A 17,384-nucleotide genomic window follows, 5' to 3' on the forward strand; every position below is an offset into this window, starting at 1 on the left:
ATTGGCATGTGATTGCAAACTATATGGGAGACATGCTTTGCTTAGATAGAAACACATTTAATCAAAACCCTCTTAAAAATACTAATCCAAATAACGATATGCTTGTAGTTTTTTCGGTCTGCATTTTAATTAATATTTTATATTTGACATATTATTTTGTTTTCCCCATTAGTTTTATATGACAATGTATTAAATACAGTAATTTGTCCTCAATTCCCATTTGATCAAGCTAGCATAATAATTATATTTCCTGCTTCACATTTTTTGAAGGATAAAACCTAAGCCTGGTATTGTTAATTAAAATGCTTGCTGTCTATAATGCAGAATGAATAGGGAATCATGATAGAAGCACCAAATGCCTCAAGAATATTAATAGAAAACAGAATGATGAGTGGTAATTGAAAGGTGATATTCATATACCCAGAATGGAAGGTAATAGACTTGAGAGATGGTCACACAAATCCTCCTTCAGATGAAGGAGAGTGGATTGAACAATCTCCTTGCAGAGACTAATAGAAGAAAGAAAATCAAAATTGATAGATTCGGGCATACTATAAACAAGGAAAACTGAAATGCATAAAGTAACTTCTGGGTCTCCCCAACAGGCTTTTAAATTACCCATCCCAGTCTGCATTTCTTTAGATGTGTTGTCTATTGTTGGCACTTGTAGTAAATCTACTTGTTCTCCTGTCCCTCCAGATACTTTAGACTATAAACCTGTGAATATTATCACTTTTCTATGATTTATAATAGCAGCAAATTTATTAAATATGGTTTTGTTTTATACTTTATTGCATTACACTACATTATAAGATTTTATATAAAAATATTCTCAGGGGCAAATGTGTAAACACCTTTTTATATGTGTCTTTTATTATAAAACACAGGGATAAAATACACAAGAGTCTATTTTCTTTTGACTAATAGTCTTCTAATTTATAAGCTTGTAATCTACAGTATGTTCATATACCTATGTCTTATACTAAAAATGAAATTGTTACAAAAAAATCTTTAACATCAAAATGCACCATTTACGGCTCAGAAATACATGACCATTATTTCCAAAGGGCACAGGGCCCTCCAATACAATTGTAAGGACCTCATATAAGGTGTCACCAATAGTTATTTTTTTCATATTTCCTGGTGCTGGCCTGCTGATGCTCTCTCCTGGAACTCCCTCTCTCCCACTGATCTTTTTAAAGGGATACTGTCATGGAAAAAACATTTTTTTTTCAAAATGCATCAGTTAATAGTGCTGCACCAGCAGAATTCTGCTCTCAAATCCATTTCTCAAAAGAGCAAACAGATTTTTTTATATTCAATTTTGAAATCTGACATGGGGCTAGACATTTTATCAATTTCCCAGCTGCCCCTGGTCATGTGACTTGTGCCTGCACTTTTGGAGAGAAATGCTTTCTAACAGGCTGCTGTTTTTCCTACTCAATGTAACTGAATGTGTCTCAGTGGGACATGGGTTTTTACTATTGAGTGCTGTTCTTAGATCTACCAGGCAGCTGTTATCTTGTGTTAGGGAGCTGTTATCTGGTTACCTTCCCATTGTTCTTTTGTTTGGCTGCTGGTGGGGGAAAAGGGAAGGGGGCAATATCACTCTAACTTGCAGTACAGCAGTAAAGAGTGATTGAAGTTTATCAGAGCACAAGTCACATGACTTGGGGCAGCTGAGAAATTGATAATATGTCTAGCCCCATGTCAGATTTCAAAATTGAATATAAAAAATTCTGTTTGCTCTTTTGAGAAATGTATTTCAGTGTAGAATTCTGCTGGAGCAGCACAATTAACTGATTTATTTTGAAAAATTTTTTTTTCCCATGACAGTATTCCTTTAAGCTCCCCTCCACCCAATTCATCTCATCTGCTCCCTGCTGGTACTGGTAACATCACGCATGAGTAGGTTAGACAAGCAGATATTAGGAAATGTTCCCCTTAAAAGTGAATGGGAGGGAATTGGCTGGATAGGAGGGATGGGCGGAACAGAAAAGGAGGGGAGGGAAATGGAGAGCAGGGTGGGAAGAACGGGAAATGGTAGGAAGGGAGGTGAATGGAGGGGCAAGATTTGGAGCAAAAGTAGCCAAGTGGCAGAGGTGTCTGAGTAAAATTCTGTAAAACACCACCACTCTCAATTCATTTATATAGGAATTTCAGAGGCATATTTATCAGATAGTATACTCCATCTTTCACCCATTGATAAAAAATGTTTCTGTGGTGTGATCTCATGTCACATTTTGATAAATCTGCCCCTATGTGTTAGCTGTATTACGAGAGCTGTAGATTATAATAAAAAATATATCCCTTACAAAAATGTATAAAGATTTTAGAAGTAATCTTGACACATTATCAACTATAGAAACAGACAAAATGAAATACAAATAACTTCATAGTCCATGACAGCAATTACCTACACACCTTACCTAAGTTTCAGATTGTTAGGAACACAGTATGTGGGAGATTTTCAATAATCATAGATACATTTACTGAACTTTGAATATACAATAACATGCAAAGATTTATATACAATAATATACCGATTTATTTCAATAAACTGCTCTTCCCCTAGTGGTTTAATCCCTCTGTCATATCAGGTTTGATATACTGTTGAGTTGATAACTTCTGTGTGACATTCTTTATTAGCTCACATACATTGTAATGAAAAATATAGATGTGTTCAAAATTACTTTACAAATAATTGTATAATCTATTTCAAATAAACATTATTTTCAGATACAGTTCTGCAAAGACAGCAGGTTTCTGATATCTTTTAATTGATCTGTTCCTACTTCTGCAGTGTTCAGTACTCTTGCTATTTTCTCCAAGACAACAGTAACAAAATGATATATAGTAAGAATACAGAATAAAATATTGTGGGATACCCTTCAGCTCTACTTGCAAAATCTCAAGCTATTGAGAACTAGTAAATCTTTTGCAGATCATTTGTCAAACTGTGCCGTGTTCCTGTGAGACTTGCTTTCATGCACATGTGATCCAGGTATGAAATCCAAGGTTGCTAATCATCTAATGGTGCCAGATTTGTTTACTGAAAGATTTGCATGATTCAATCAGTTTGCATTATGTAAGGTAGTGTAGCTGTTTCAGATGGGTAAAATGTGTACTTATTTAACTTGGTTTTGTCAAAATGTATCATGTTCACTGTTTTTTTAAATTAATTTGTTCCTTAAAAAATTGTTGTGTCAAGAGCCTGTGCATTTTAATTATTTTCTTGAAAACAGCAAAACTGGTTCTATTCTATAGTATATAAACTTAATGGTGCCCTGCACCTACTTATCAAGCAACAAGGACTTGGAGTTGAATCCTTTGGTTACCAAGTAGTGATTGGCCAATCTGGGCCAAATGTACCGCAAAATTCACTCAATGGCGAAAAATTCACAAAACGCATTGATGTAAAAATTATCTTGACGCGCGCCAATATATATATATATATATATAAATATTTTTTATTATTTTTCAGTAATGTTTGCAGAAAGAGAGAAAAGAAAATTTGCAATTAAGTTAAACATATAAACTCAATTTTGGAGTGTCAGTTTCTATATGCGCAACTATTTTGTTCAAATGCATTAAAGCCAATGTGCGTCTGAATAATTTTGACGCACGACAACTGTTTTCACATGGACCAAATTTTTCTAGGTGTAGCGAATTTTTTGCTGGCGAATTTTCACCATAGTGTCAAGAATTTATTCGCTGGCGGCGAAACATGGAATTTCAGTGCAAATTTGTGCCTGGTGAATTTATTTGCCCTTCACTATTACCAAGCTATTCTTTTATCATGTGACCAAAGCACCAGCCAACCATATCACTGTCTGTATTACAAAACTAACAGGTACAGTAGATTCATAAAAGTGTGAAATCAGAGCTCACTACAGAAAAACTCATTCACTTCTATTCATTCCTATGGGATTTTTAAAAGTGTATTTATAAGTAGTGATTAACGAATTTGCCCCATTCAAAAAATTTCAAAACACATTAAGGTCTATGGGAGTCTTTTTTTAGCAAAATACATTAGAGTCTATAACCCACTTTTTTTGATGGTGACTAGCGATGGGCGAGTTTGTCTCTTTTTGCTTCACCATGAAAAGTCAATGGGCGTCCGTTTATCGCCAGCGTCTAAATTGTCGTCAAATATACTTTGATGCAGATGAATTTTTACTTCAAATTCATGAATCTATTCGCCAGCAGCAAAATGCAGAATTTCACAGCGAATTTGCACCTGGCGAATAAATTCGCCCATCACTAATGGTGACATATTTGTTGCGGCAACTGTTTTTGTAGGAAAATGTATTCGAGTCTATGGCCAACTTTATTTCTCACTCCAGTTGCATTAATGTGAATGGGTGTTTTTTCTCACTCCAAATGGATGGAAGTGAATGGGTGTTTTTTCTCTGCAAATTTTTTTCTCTGCAAATTTTTCCCACAGTTTGGCGACAATGGGTATAAGTGAGTTCAACAATTTTATTATTATGTTTCTAAAAATCCAAAAAGGAATGAACGGAAAATGGGTGACTTTTCTGCATTAAGTTTTACTTTCACACTTTGATAAATCTGCCACTTAGATTAGTAGTGAAAGGGAAGACTGAAGATATGTATAGGAATGCAGTCCATGCCATGCCATGCTGTGAATTCTGCACCACACCAAGCATCAAAAAAAGTTTGGATGCACAGGAATTTTTTAATTTCCACAAATCTGGGCCTGGAAAAAAGGCAAAGACAAAGACAAATTAGAGCCCCTCCAGAAACTTAGCAAAGTAGAACTTACTATCAGGTACTGAACACTGCTCTGGATGGAGGCTTATTTATTTTGAATTTGGAGCCAAAGCGTTGATGCTATGATGTAGTAACAAACCGGTGGCAGAGTGATTGCAATAACATAACACCTGGCATGGGCACAATAATATCACTAGGTTGCTCTGTGTCCAGAGAGATCTTACAAAGTGTGTACCATAAGCTATAGATGGACAAAAACCAATAGATAGATAGATAGATAGATAGATAGATAGATAGATAGATAGATAGATAGATAGATAGATAGATAGATAGATATAGACTCTTTAAAAAGCTTTTGACAGGTTTCACCATAAATCCCAATCTGATATTTTGCTTTTGTAACATGTTGCATTACAATTTGCTGTGCACTCAATTGCTTGTATTGTGTTTTTAAAAGAAGATATGTTAAATCTAGAGTTCTAGAGTTCTAGAATTTTAGCTGAGCAGCATGTATATTTGATTTTGACACTGAAATAACTAATTTAATCATAATCCCTTTGAAAAAGGTTGGTAACCATAAAGTAACACAAGCATGCACTGATAGAAGCATAAAATTCTTGTGACACAAATTGATGGGAAATTGCCAAACAACATCAATTAACTTTATGCAAGATGAAAGGCTTTCATAATCCAAAGACTAGCAATGAGTTGTGTATTTCAGTAAATTTCTAAAGATTTCTGTGATTTGCAGCTGGCCAAGTTTTTGCCAACATCTTTGTTTTTCATAGGTGCTTTTGTTATTTCATCATGTACCTCAAGTTGGTGGTCACATGGTCCAAGATTTTAATAAACTCTTGAGACATTTGTATGTTTCACTATGGAGGTAACATAAAAGCTGTTGTTGGCACGTGCAATACTTATAGTAGAATGAAACAGTGGCAGAAAGTAACAGTGTGCTCGGTTTTAATTTCACCTGCAGAAATATCCCCGCTTGTGAGTCAGATATAACCCACAGCATCGTTATAATGAAACTCTAGAGAATATTTAGCATATAAAAAACATTTCTGCCTGATGCTGACAACTGACCTTGCCTTGTTGTCAAGACTTCCTCACAGGGGCACAATTGAATTGATATGCTGCTGAGTACTTTTTGCACGTGTTATTTATTGATGTAGCACAGTTCCTGTGAGGACAATCTAGACATCTACTGTTAAGTAGTGATGGGCAAAACTCATTGAAGTCAATGGTCGTCAAAATTATTTTGACGAGCTACAATTTTTACGAGTAACAATTTTTATATGCACGACTATTTTGTCCAAATGCATTAAAGTCGATGGGCGTTGGAATAATTTTGACTGTGCCAATTTTAATGCGCACGCCAATTTTGCAGTGCTACAATTTTTTCTTCTGCCGAATTTTCGCTGCAATTTTGCAAAAACGTGAAAATTTGCAGCGAATCCATGCCTGTCGCATAGATTTGCCCATCACTGCTGATGAGAGGGTCTGCTAAGGTTATAGACCAAGAACTATGTATGACAAAGATTGTCTGATATAATTTTCATGGAAAAAGTTTCCAGTGGTAACTATTAGTGGGACCCTTGATAGGCCTCAACCAGAATAAATTTGCAGAATTTGCAATGTGTGGCCTGCTCAAAGCTGCTGTCTGGAAGGCGGCCAGGAGCTCAGGTGCAGAATGACTCCCCTGCTCGCACCCTCAACCAGCACTCATAAGGGTGACCCAGTGCATGGTGTGGGAAATTTACCACCCGTGCACATGCCTGCTGGTCCACATGCAGTGACACATGTCTGCTGGTCCGCATGCAGTGAAAAATTCATGAAATGGAGAAAAATTTGTGAAACGCATTGTAGGTGGGCGTCAAGGTTATTTTGACGCGTGACAATTTTGACCAGAGTGACTTTTTTGTCCAGATGCCTTAAAGTCAATTGGTGTCCAAATAATTTTGACGCACAACAAATTTTTGTTGTCTCAGAGAATGTTCCATAGCAGTTTTCGCAAAAGCCTTTGTGGGTGGAGAAGTGCAGGAATTCATGGTGAAGCCTGTTGTATAAATTTGCCCATCACTACTTGGGGATCCAAAGACTGATGGTCCCCACCCGTACGCCCAGAGCCTTTGGACCCAAGTGCAGTGCTGCCCCATTGTCTGTCCCCCTAGCGGTGGTTGATGGGGTTGTCATCAACAACACACAATTCCCCCCTGAACTGCTGCTGTCATCCTCCTGAGCCAGCACCCAGGGTCTGTAACTGTCATCCTCAAAATCCTCCCACAGACCAGACCTTGCATCATATGTGGCATCCACATCCAGCATCTGCTGCCCTACCATTAGGGGACCCTGCCTAACATCCACTACTGCTAATGTGGTGGGCTGTGCCATGCCCTCCTCCTCCTCATCAGACAGACATGCACCCCCCATACCTATCTGCTCCGCAAAAAGATCCTGAGTGTCTGGGCATAAGTCCACCTCAGGATCAAATATTTAGGGGGGTGGGGTGTCCCTCAGCACTGAACTGGCAGGTGACATCATCCTCCTACTTCTCACTTGCACCTGCAGCTAATGTTGTAGCCTGGGTGAGCCAGTCTACCACTGCCTCTGCCTGCTGCGACTGGCAAATTCCTTTCATTCCACCACACAGGCACGCTGCCTAGGAGTTATCCTAGACTCACATCTGTCTTTTTCACCACACATTCAAACATTTGCAAAATCTTGTCGTATTCAACGGCGCAACATTGCCCGAATACGACCATATCTCAGTTCAGAATCAACTAAAACACTGATTCAGTCTCTCATCATCTCCCGCCTTGATTACTGCAACCTACTCCTTGCAGGTATTCCAACAAGTCACCTTTCACAACTCCAATCTGTTCTAAATGCGGCTGCTAGACTCATTCATCTATCTCACCACTCAACATTAGCTGCTCCCATATGCATGTCCCTTCACTGGCTCCCAATCTCCTCTAGAATCAAATTCAAGGCCCTTAATGAAGCCCCTCCCTATATTTCATCCCTGATCTCCAAATACACTCCTTCATAAACCTTCGCTCTGCTTCTGATCTTTGCCTTGATCTCCTCTCTTCACTTCTGCCCATTCTAGTCTACAAAACTTCTCTCGGGCTTCTGTTTTTCTCTGTAACTATCTGCCTCGAGCTGTCAGACTTTCTCCTTCTTTCCAAACTTTCAAGTGCTTTTTAAAGACCCACCTGTTTAAAGAAGCTTATTCAATGTACCTTAATTAATCAATCATTGCTGTATCATAAATCACAAAATTGTTTCTAAAATCCTAATGTCTCAATTGTACCCTAACCTTTAGTTTGTAAACTCTAACTTGTTGGGCCCTCTACTCCTATTGTACTCTGTAACCCTTGTTTGTTATCCACCATTTATTCCCTGTTTGTTATAACTAAGGTAAAGCACTGCGTATCTTGTTGGCGCTATACAAATAAATGATGATGATGATGATAACTATGGCAATTTTTTTGCCCATCACTAGTAACTATGTAGGATCTCTAGAGAAATCATTAGGGAAACCATCTGCTTTATATCATGCATGGAGGATAGCTGGTATGTGCATAGTCTTTATGTGGCCATGTCAGTAAGTTATGATCTTATTTCTATATTTTTGTATGCAACAATAACTCTCATGGATTTAAGCGAGTACTGCAGCTTACTTGTTCAGACATTGACAGGCAGTTTGGTAATTTGACAATGTCCTCTTTGGTTATAGTCATAGATATCAAAATGTAGTGAGTCAAATTTCTTTGTCACTTTTATCACATATTTCAAAGAAATATGATCTATCATTTTTGTAAAAGTATCAGTTCCTGCCAATTTTTTTGTGAGAATACTAGACCATAATAAGGAATCATATTGTAGCAAACACAGCAATAATTAGTTTTGCTTTTAAAAAGAAAGGCAAACATGGTGGTCTACTCTCTATCAAACAGGTTTCTACTCTCTATTGCATGGCAAGTTAAACATTTAGGATCTCTGGGACAGTCCACCTTGTGCTGAAGGGTAGAGGTGTATAGGATAGTTGTGTATTACAAAAGAGGTCCACCGAAACACTTGTTTATAAATTTTAACATAAAATTAGGTAAATACAGTATCCACAGAATGGTTCATGTGTATAACATATGTGCAGTGATTCCCTATCAACCAATATAAACCAGAAATTGCTGCATTCCACTAGGGGGCTGATTTATCAACATTTGCATTTGAATTAATCAAATTCAAATTTCTTTGCAATAAAACTCATGAATTCGAATTAGGGTGTCCACAATTTGAATGTTCAATAAGTGCAAAAAATATACCTGATTCACATATTTTTTCACATTTTCATTAGTGATGGGCAAATAAATTCGCCAGACACCAATTCGCTGCAAATTTCCTCATTTTGGCACAATTAAATTGTGAAACAGCAGCGACAATTCACAAAAAATCAGCCATGTCAAAAAAAAATTTTGCGCATGCGGACGCCCGTTGACTTTAATGCATTAGGACCAAATAGTCACGTGTATAAAAATTGTCGCTTGCAACAAAATTGTCGCTCATTTCAAAATTTGCGTGCATCAAAATTAATTTGACACCCATTGACTTTAATGCATTACCGCAAATTTTACGGTAAGGGCACAGATTCGCCCATCACTGATTTTTAAACATGGGACACTATCGATTTGTAAACTTGAAGGAACTTCACTCCAGCACTTATTATCAGAACCACTATTGCCCTGGATTTCCCTGACCATTGTTACCACTAAGATCGTTCGAGCCTTCAGGCTTGAACATTTGGCTACTAAAACCATATGAGAGTTCTTAGACTCTTGCATAGTTTCTTTATTCAAATACCTTGGCTTCCTGGTGGTCATTTTTTTCCTTGATAGAAAGGTTTTAGGTACTGACTGCTGAGCTTTTTATTTTTTGGAAAAACCTGCTCGGGGGGTAGAAAATGATCGTCAGGAAGATTCAAATGAAGAAACCACACAACAGTTTAGGAATATGTGGTTTTAGTATTTAGTGGTAAAAAACTCTAAAAATAGAAGGAGTAAGATACAGATTTGTTTTAGCATAACAAAAATACTTGCTTTTTAAACATAGGAGTTAATAATTATGACATTGAATATCAGATATGTAGCTCTTCATGATATAATTCCAGAGCATCCTTCAAGAATTCTGTTTAAATATCTATGGATTGTTTTATGTCATGTTATTTCTCTGTTTGACCTTGTTTGCAATGTATCATGCATATGATACCTGTTTCTTTTGTTAGCAATGTTTATTTCAATATGCAGCCTTGCTTTATACATTCTTTTCAGGGGTCTTTAACCTATTCCCTTTTATTTGCATTCCATTTTTCCTCCTGAATTGCTGCTATTTATTTAGTTTCACCAACCATATGTTACTTGGCCAGTGGTGAATTCTGTTTGTTTATTGCAGTTTCTTGCTATTTCAGAATCTGTTTTTACCATGTGTTAGTGATACTCAATGGGAAAGTGGCACATGCTTGTTAAAAGATGGCTTGAGGATAATTAGAAGAATAGACATTAGTGTTGCAGATATAGAATGTTGCTAAGTACAGAATAAAGAAAATGATTGCTCTGCCAGACACCATCACAAAGAAACATGACCTGGCAATTAGTATTTCAAGTGATTTTCAAATAAGTAAAGTAATAACCAAAGCACTTAAAGCTGAAAAGCATGCTTAAAAATAGAATACGTTACGATAACAATTAAAGCTAAGCATATTCTGTATACAACGAAACATTTAACTGGATCAGGGACTACTGCAGATAAAAAAAACAGATATTCATAATGAATTAACTTAAAAGGTGTTCTTCTTGTGTACAAATTGCAGTGGGGTCCATTTCTAAAGTTCGCACAGCGCATATTTATTCGCAAATGATTAGTGATGGGCGAAACGGCGAAAAATTCGCAAAACAGTGCCGGCGTCTCGTTTTTGACGCCGGCGCCCGTTTTTGATGCCGGCACCCGTTCTTTTGACGCCGGCGCCCGTTTTTGACGCCGGCGCCCGTTTTTGACGCCGGCGTTCGTTTTTTCTGAAACATTTTTTTTTGACGCCAGAGAATTTTTGCCGCTATTTTACGCGGGCGTTTCGCGAATTTATTCGCCGGCGGCGAATCACGCAAATTCGCCGCGAATTTGCCATGAATTTGCGACGAATTTGCGACTGGCGAATAAATTCACCCATCACTACAAATGATTGCATTGGCCATGTTTTTTCCTGAACACTAAAAAAATTGTACTGCTGTGCCCGTCTTTCCATTTTTTGCATTGAGAATACATTTTCGCAAATGACTCGCAAATGAGATGGGTGTTTCGTGAGTGCGCCCACTGTGCAAGGTTGTTGTGCACGAAAATAGCTTTGACAGTAACTTAAATTTTCAATTTGCAAAAGTGTTTTGCGCATATTTTCTCTGTGGCGTAATTCAGTCGCAGAGTGTGCACATAAATATTTGCAATTTACGATTTCTGACATATTTAAAATGCTCTTATTGACATTCGCATTGTGAAAAAAAATTCGCAATTCTGTTTGCACCACACTTAGGGGCCGATTCACTAACTTCGAGTGAAGGATTCGAAGTAAAAAAACTTAGAATTTCGACGTATTTTTTGGGCTACTTCGACCATCGAATGGGCTACTTCGACCTTCGACTACGACTCAGAATCGAAGGATTCGAAGTAAAAATCGTTCGACTATTCGACCATTCGATAGTCGAAGTACTGTCTCTTTAAAAAAAAACTTCGACCCCCTAGTTCGGCATCTAAAAGCTACCGAAGTCAATGTTAGCCTATGGGGAAGGTCCCCATAGGCTTGGCTAACTTTTTTTGATCGAAGGATATTCCTTCGATCGTTGGATTTAAATCCTTCGAATTGTTCGATTCGAATGATTTAATCGTTCGATCGAAGGAATAATCCTTCGATCGTTCGATCGTACTATCTGCGCTAAATCCTTCGACTTCAATATTCGAAGTCGAAGGATTTTAGTTCCTAGTCGAATATCGAGAGTTAATTAACCCTCGATATTCGACCCTTAGTGAATCGGCCCCTTATTCAACTTTATAAATACAACCATGTGCAGGGCAAATATATTCACTTTGCTAACCAATCTGCCTTGCGTAAAGTTTATAAATGAGCCCCAGTGATTTCAACTGAAATATTAATGACAGGCATGACGGATCGGACACAATTTCGCTTAGCACACATCTGCACAAACCTGCAATTACTCTGTGTGCAATATGCCTTAAAAGTGCAGAATTGTGTCTGTTAGCAGAATGAACTGTAAATGAGCCCGAAAGCCTTTTAACAATACATTTTTTAACTTGTAGGTACAGGCATGGACTGTACCTACAAGAAACCCATTATCCAGAAAACTCCTAATTAAAGGGATACTGTCATGGGAAAACATGTTTTTTTTCAAAACACATCAGTTAATAGTGCTGCTCCAGCAGACTTCTGCACTAAAATCCAATTCTCAAAAGAGCAAACAGATTTTTTTATATTCAATTTTGAAATCTGACATGGGGCTAGACATATAATCAGTTTCCCGGCTGCCCCAGTCATGTGATTTGTGCCTGCATTTTAGGATGGAACTACTTTCTGGCAGGCTGTTTTTTCTCCTACTTAATGAATCAGTCTCAGTGGGACTTGGCTTTTACTATTGAGTGTTGTTTTTAGATCTACGAGGGAGCTGTTATTTTTTGTTAGGTAGCTGCTATCTGGGTGGGGAGAGGGGGTTATATCGCTCCAACTTGCAGTACAGCAAGTTGGAGCGATAATCCAACAGAGCCCAATTCACATTACTGGGGGCAGCTGGGAAACTGACAATATGTCTAGCCCCATGTCAGATTTCAAAATTGAATATAAAAAAAATCTGTTTGCTATTTTAAAAAATGGATTTCAGTGCAGAACTCTGCTGGAACAGTCCTATTAACTGATGCGTTTGAAAAAAACATGTTATCCCTTTAAGGAATGGCCATCTCCCTTAGACTAGATTTTATCGAAATAATCCATATTGCTTAAAATGATTTCCTTTTTTCTCTGTAATTATAAAACAGTACCGTGTACTTGTGCCAAACTAATATATAATTGATCCTTATTGGAAGCAAAACTAGCCTATTGGGTTTATTTAAAGTATACATGATTTTCTAGTAGACTTAAGGTATGAAGATCCAAATTACAGGAAGATCAGTTATCAGAAAAAACCCAGGTCCCGAGCATTCTGGATAACAGGTCCCATACCTGTACTGAAATTATACTGCTCATTTGTGTATCCTAGCTTGAAATCAGTGATGTACATCAGTGATACAGCATGCTATAAACAGGTGTACATTGTATAGAACTGGAATAAGTATTACATTAATTATAATGTACTTGAATAAATTTTACTTGGTAAAGTGCAAAGCACCACATAAAAATACTGTTCACAAACTTATTTGCATATACAGGTACATATTTTACAGCCAGATTGGCAGTTGCATACAAGTGCAGGTTGCATAGTACAGGGCCTATGGATACAAGGAAACGTCATTGCTAAATCACAGGCAAGTTGCAACGCATCATGAAATTATGGAAAATAACTCATTGTGTGTAAAAAGCATGTCAGTTGTCACTCATTTGTGCACTTTGCACAAGGAATGTATTGGTAAATGAGCCCTATAGAAATGATCAAGTACTTGTATCAGAAAATGTAGTGACATTGAAGCTTGAAACAATTATCAAGGTAGTTTCCATGACAACTAAGGATTCAACGTATGTATAACTGATTTTTCCTGGCCTTTTGTCTTTGATAAATGCTTTTAAAGATTTTTTTTAGCTATAATAAAAAGTGCAACAAAGCTGATTTTTATCCTTAATGTCAAACATGGTCCTGGTGTGAAATGCATGTCTGATTGGTTTGTGGTTAGCAACACAACTGAAGTGCATTTCTTGTTAAGTTTGGAGGGATACAGATTCTCACATGGCTCAGTGATAAATATGTAACCCTATTTTGGTTTAAACAAGCCACGTCAAACTAGATTGAATAGGACATGGGTTTCATTAGACCCTCAATCAACAGGACAAGTTCATCTTATAGGCTGTCAATTCCTCACATGGTCCAGATCCCCTGCAGCAGTCATGGATCAGGGAGGAAACTATGCCTGAATCCCTCGTCAGTACTGTGGTCCCTCCACTTAAGCAAACAGAACCTAGGGAATAGATATGGCCTTCTATCCTCCTATTTGGATCACATACTGCTCTTCCTAGCTAATGCTAACTGTCTCGCTCTCCTGCTATAACAGTGGATAGCCTTTGCACTGGCTAAACCTCATGGGGTCCCTGCTCCCCTACCTCAGTGGAACATCCACCTGGTTCAACAGATGCAGACCAAAGAGGAACACCATATTAAAGTGTGGCAGGAAGTGGTCATCAGCCTATGGGCCACTAACAGAAATATATAAAACGGTAAACTAGATACATAGGCTTTAACACCGCAACTAGAGAAATAAGAACATTTATGGATCTAAAGCCAAATTAACGCTAAAGGTCCCTGCAAAAGCAACAGTGATTCCGTCTTTGTGTGTAAATAATTGTGGAACTCTAACACTACACAATATTTTGATTACAATGAGGAGTTTTCATTCAACATGGTCATTAAGAGACTGGTAATATGCCCTTTATTAGGACAGTGAGCATGATGCACATTGCAATAAATTCAAATTTTTTGAACTTTCAAAGCACTCTAACACACTGGTTGCAATGAGCTAGTTCAGACAAGTGGGTTGCTCTTGAAGTGTCTATATATGCAAATGTGAAAGACTTTCCTGCTTTATATAACTATTGGTGCAATTAATTTGCTTTGAAGTGTGTGACCTAGAGGTTTGCATTGTTTGCTATGTACAGGCAACTTTAATAGGACAGATTTATCAAAGGTCTAGGTGAATTTAAAAAAAAAAAAATCTAATTTGAGCTATTTTTTTTGTGTACTTCGACTAGGGAATAGTCCAAATTAGTTTCAAATGTATCATGTACTGTCTCTTTAAAAATCCGACTTCGACCATTCGCCATCTAAAACCTGCCGAATTGCTGTTTTAGCCTATTGGAGACCTCCTAGAACCTATTTGGAGTCAATTTGTGGACTTTAAAAAAATAGAAGTTTGTTTGGGAAAAACAAATCGAATTTGACTTAATTTCGGTTGGTCTTTTTGAATTGAGTTTTTTCGATTTGAAATTTGACCCTTGATAAATATGCCCCTGAGTGTATATTATAATCATGGTTTAACAATTATGGTGAATGATTATAGCTACATTTGTAAGTTTAATTATACAGGTATGGGACCTGTTATCCAGCTCAATAGTATTGTTTTGTTAGATATCCGTTCACTTCAATCTTCATAGATTTCATATTTGGCAAACTTATTATAATGAAAACATTTATTATTTTGTACAATCTATTTACCCAGTTTTTATTTTTATACTGAACAATGTGTTCATTTTTAAACAGATACCAACATGAGTCTCTTGCACATATAATAACTTTAATGTGATTCCAAATACATTTTTAAGCAAGCTCTGAGTGCACATTTTTGACATCTACAGTATATATCTTTGAAATAACTTTAAAAGTTTACTTTTTTCCTTTTCTGCTTCCTCAACCCTGCTATCCCCCTCTATCACACCATAATAAAATATATATCATAATATAAATATGAAAAAAGATGGACTATACACTGTTTCCCTTTTTCTTCTGTTCCCGACAAACACTGTATAAAAAATAAATTCAGTATAACTCAAAGATTGGTGATTGAAAAGTAAAATCTCTTGCATTAACTCTCCTCTGCCAGGCAGAAGATTGTAATTAATGACATATTATTGAGATATTTACAATAACTTTATTTTTTATGAAATTATCCCTTTAGGATTTTGGAGATGATGGATCTTTATATATTACCAAGGCTACCACAACTCACATGGGAAATTACAGTTGCCATGCTGATGGCTATGATAAGCTTTATCAGATTCATATTCTCCAAGTGAATGGTAGGTATTCTAATCACAATGCCACAAAAATGAAATCTTTTTATAGCATTTCCTTTAGTAAAGTCTGTGTTTTAATTGAAAAAGGAAAAATGTGAAAGAAAAATATATTCTTTTTATGAGTTCTATGCAAGTCAACTACAAAAAGAGTCTAACTCAACCACTTTAGCATCTTTTAAAGGGGTTGTTCACCTTTGAGTTGACCTTTAATATGATGTAGAGACTGATATCCTGAGAAATGTAATTTTGCAATTGGCTTTCATTTTTTTATTTGTGATTTTTTAATCATTTGGCTTTTTATTCAGCAGCTCTCCAGTTTGCAATTTTGCCACCTAGTTCCTAGGGTCCAAATTACCCTAACAATCATCGATTAAGGGTCAGAATAGAAAGATAAGTAATATAGAGAAGCATTGACTATAAATGTATAGCTTGTATAGCTTTACAGTAACCCCCATTTGAAAGCTGAAAAAGATTCAGAAGAAGAAGTCAAATAATTAAAAAACAATAACTTGTGCATTATAAAAAAAATGTAGCTCCTACTATAAATATAGAACTCTGAGGGCACTAAGTAGAATTTCCCTTGTAATTCCATGACCTGTATAACCTTAATTCCATGACTTGTATAAGTAATTAAAGGCCATTATGCTCCCTGTAATCATGCCGGTTGAGACGGTCACAACCCTGGAGATTCAGAAGCTATCTGACATTGTAGAGCCCTGTTTCCAACAATGGATCAGATTTAATAATGAATGAAATTTGCAAAATGTATTGAAGTCAATAGGCAATACATTTTTTTCTGAAGCACGACAATTTTTTACTTGTGCAACTTTTTGCTCACTCCAGGTGCATTAAAGTCAATGGGCATTTTTTCATATGGCAACTTTTTTTTGGTGCTGCAAATTTTTCTGTGGCAAATTTTTAACGCAGTTTCACATATTTTGAAATCAGAATTTTGCTGCAAATCCATACCTGCCGAAATAATTTGCTCATCACTAGTCAAATTCAATTTAGTGAGAAAAAGATTCATCACATGAAAACTCATGGACAAGATTCAATTTGAGATGCAATTCAATTCAGAAAAAGTTCTCACAAATTATCATTCTCTTGAAGTCTATGAAAATAAAACTTGAACTGAATTAGGAGAAATTCAATCTCGTCCACAGGTTTTCATGTGATAAACCGTGAGATAACTTTTTCTCACACTGAATTGAATCTGGCCTATTGTACTGATAGACCCATATTTTCATGTAATCTTCCTCCTGCCCTTTTCTGGTGAAAACACAGGTTATGTCCTTCAACATGTTCAATATGTACTTTCCTTAGTACACAGCACACTGAAAATGTATGCATATTTTCAACAGCAATTACTATTCACTATTGTGAAAATTAATATTTAGGGGGTTATTTAGGTGGTTGAGTGTTAGAGGTTTGTTATCGCTCAAATGGACTCGAATGAACTCACTTGAATGGTATATTATTTAAGAAAAAAATCAAATGGGAAAAACCTCACTCTGCTAGTTTGAGTCCCGAAACCTCAAAACTCAAATTAATCAAGTTTTTCGATGGGGAAAAAACTCGCTCAAATTATTTGTGTTTTCGG

General features: G+C 36.7%; 1 protein-coding gene across 2 annotated transcripts in view; it reads left to right on the forward strand.

Moving 5' to 3' along the window:
• The window catches only part of fstl5.L (follistati like 5 L homeolog), a 286,103-nt gene that overhangs the window by 201,255 nt on the left and 67,464 nt on the right, over positions 1–17,384 (forward strand). For both annotated transcript variants that reach the window (XM_041589323.1, XM_041589325.1), the window contains exon 8: positions 15,667–15,787. In XM_041589323.1, the coding sequence (XP_041445257.1) occupies positions 15,667–15,787 (121 nt within the window). The remainder of the gene's footprint in view (positions 1–15,666; positions 15,788–17,384) is intronic.

Source organism: Xenopus laevis, chromosome 1L (assembly GCF_017654675.1).
Source record: "Xenopus laevis strain J_2021 chromosome 1L, Xenopus_laevis_v10.1, whole genome shotgun sequence".
Lineage (NCBI taxonomy): Eukaryota > Metazoa > Chordata > Amphibia > Anura > Pipidae > Xenopus > Xenopus laevis.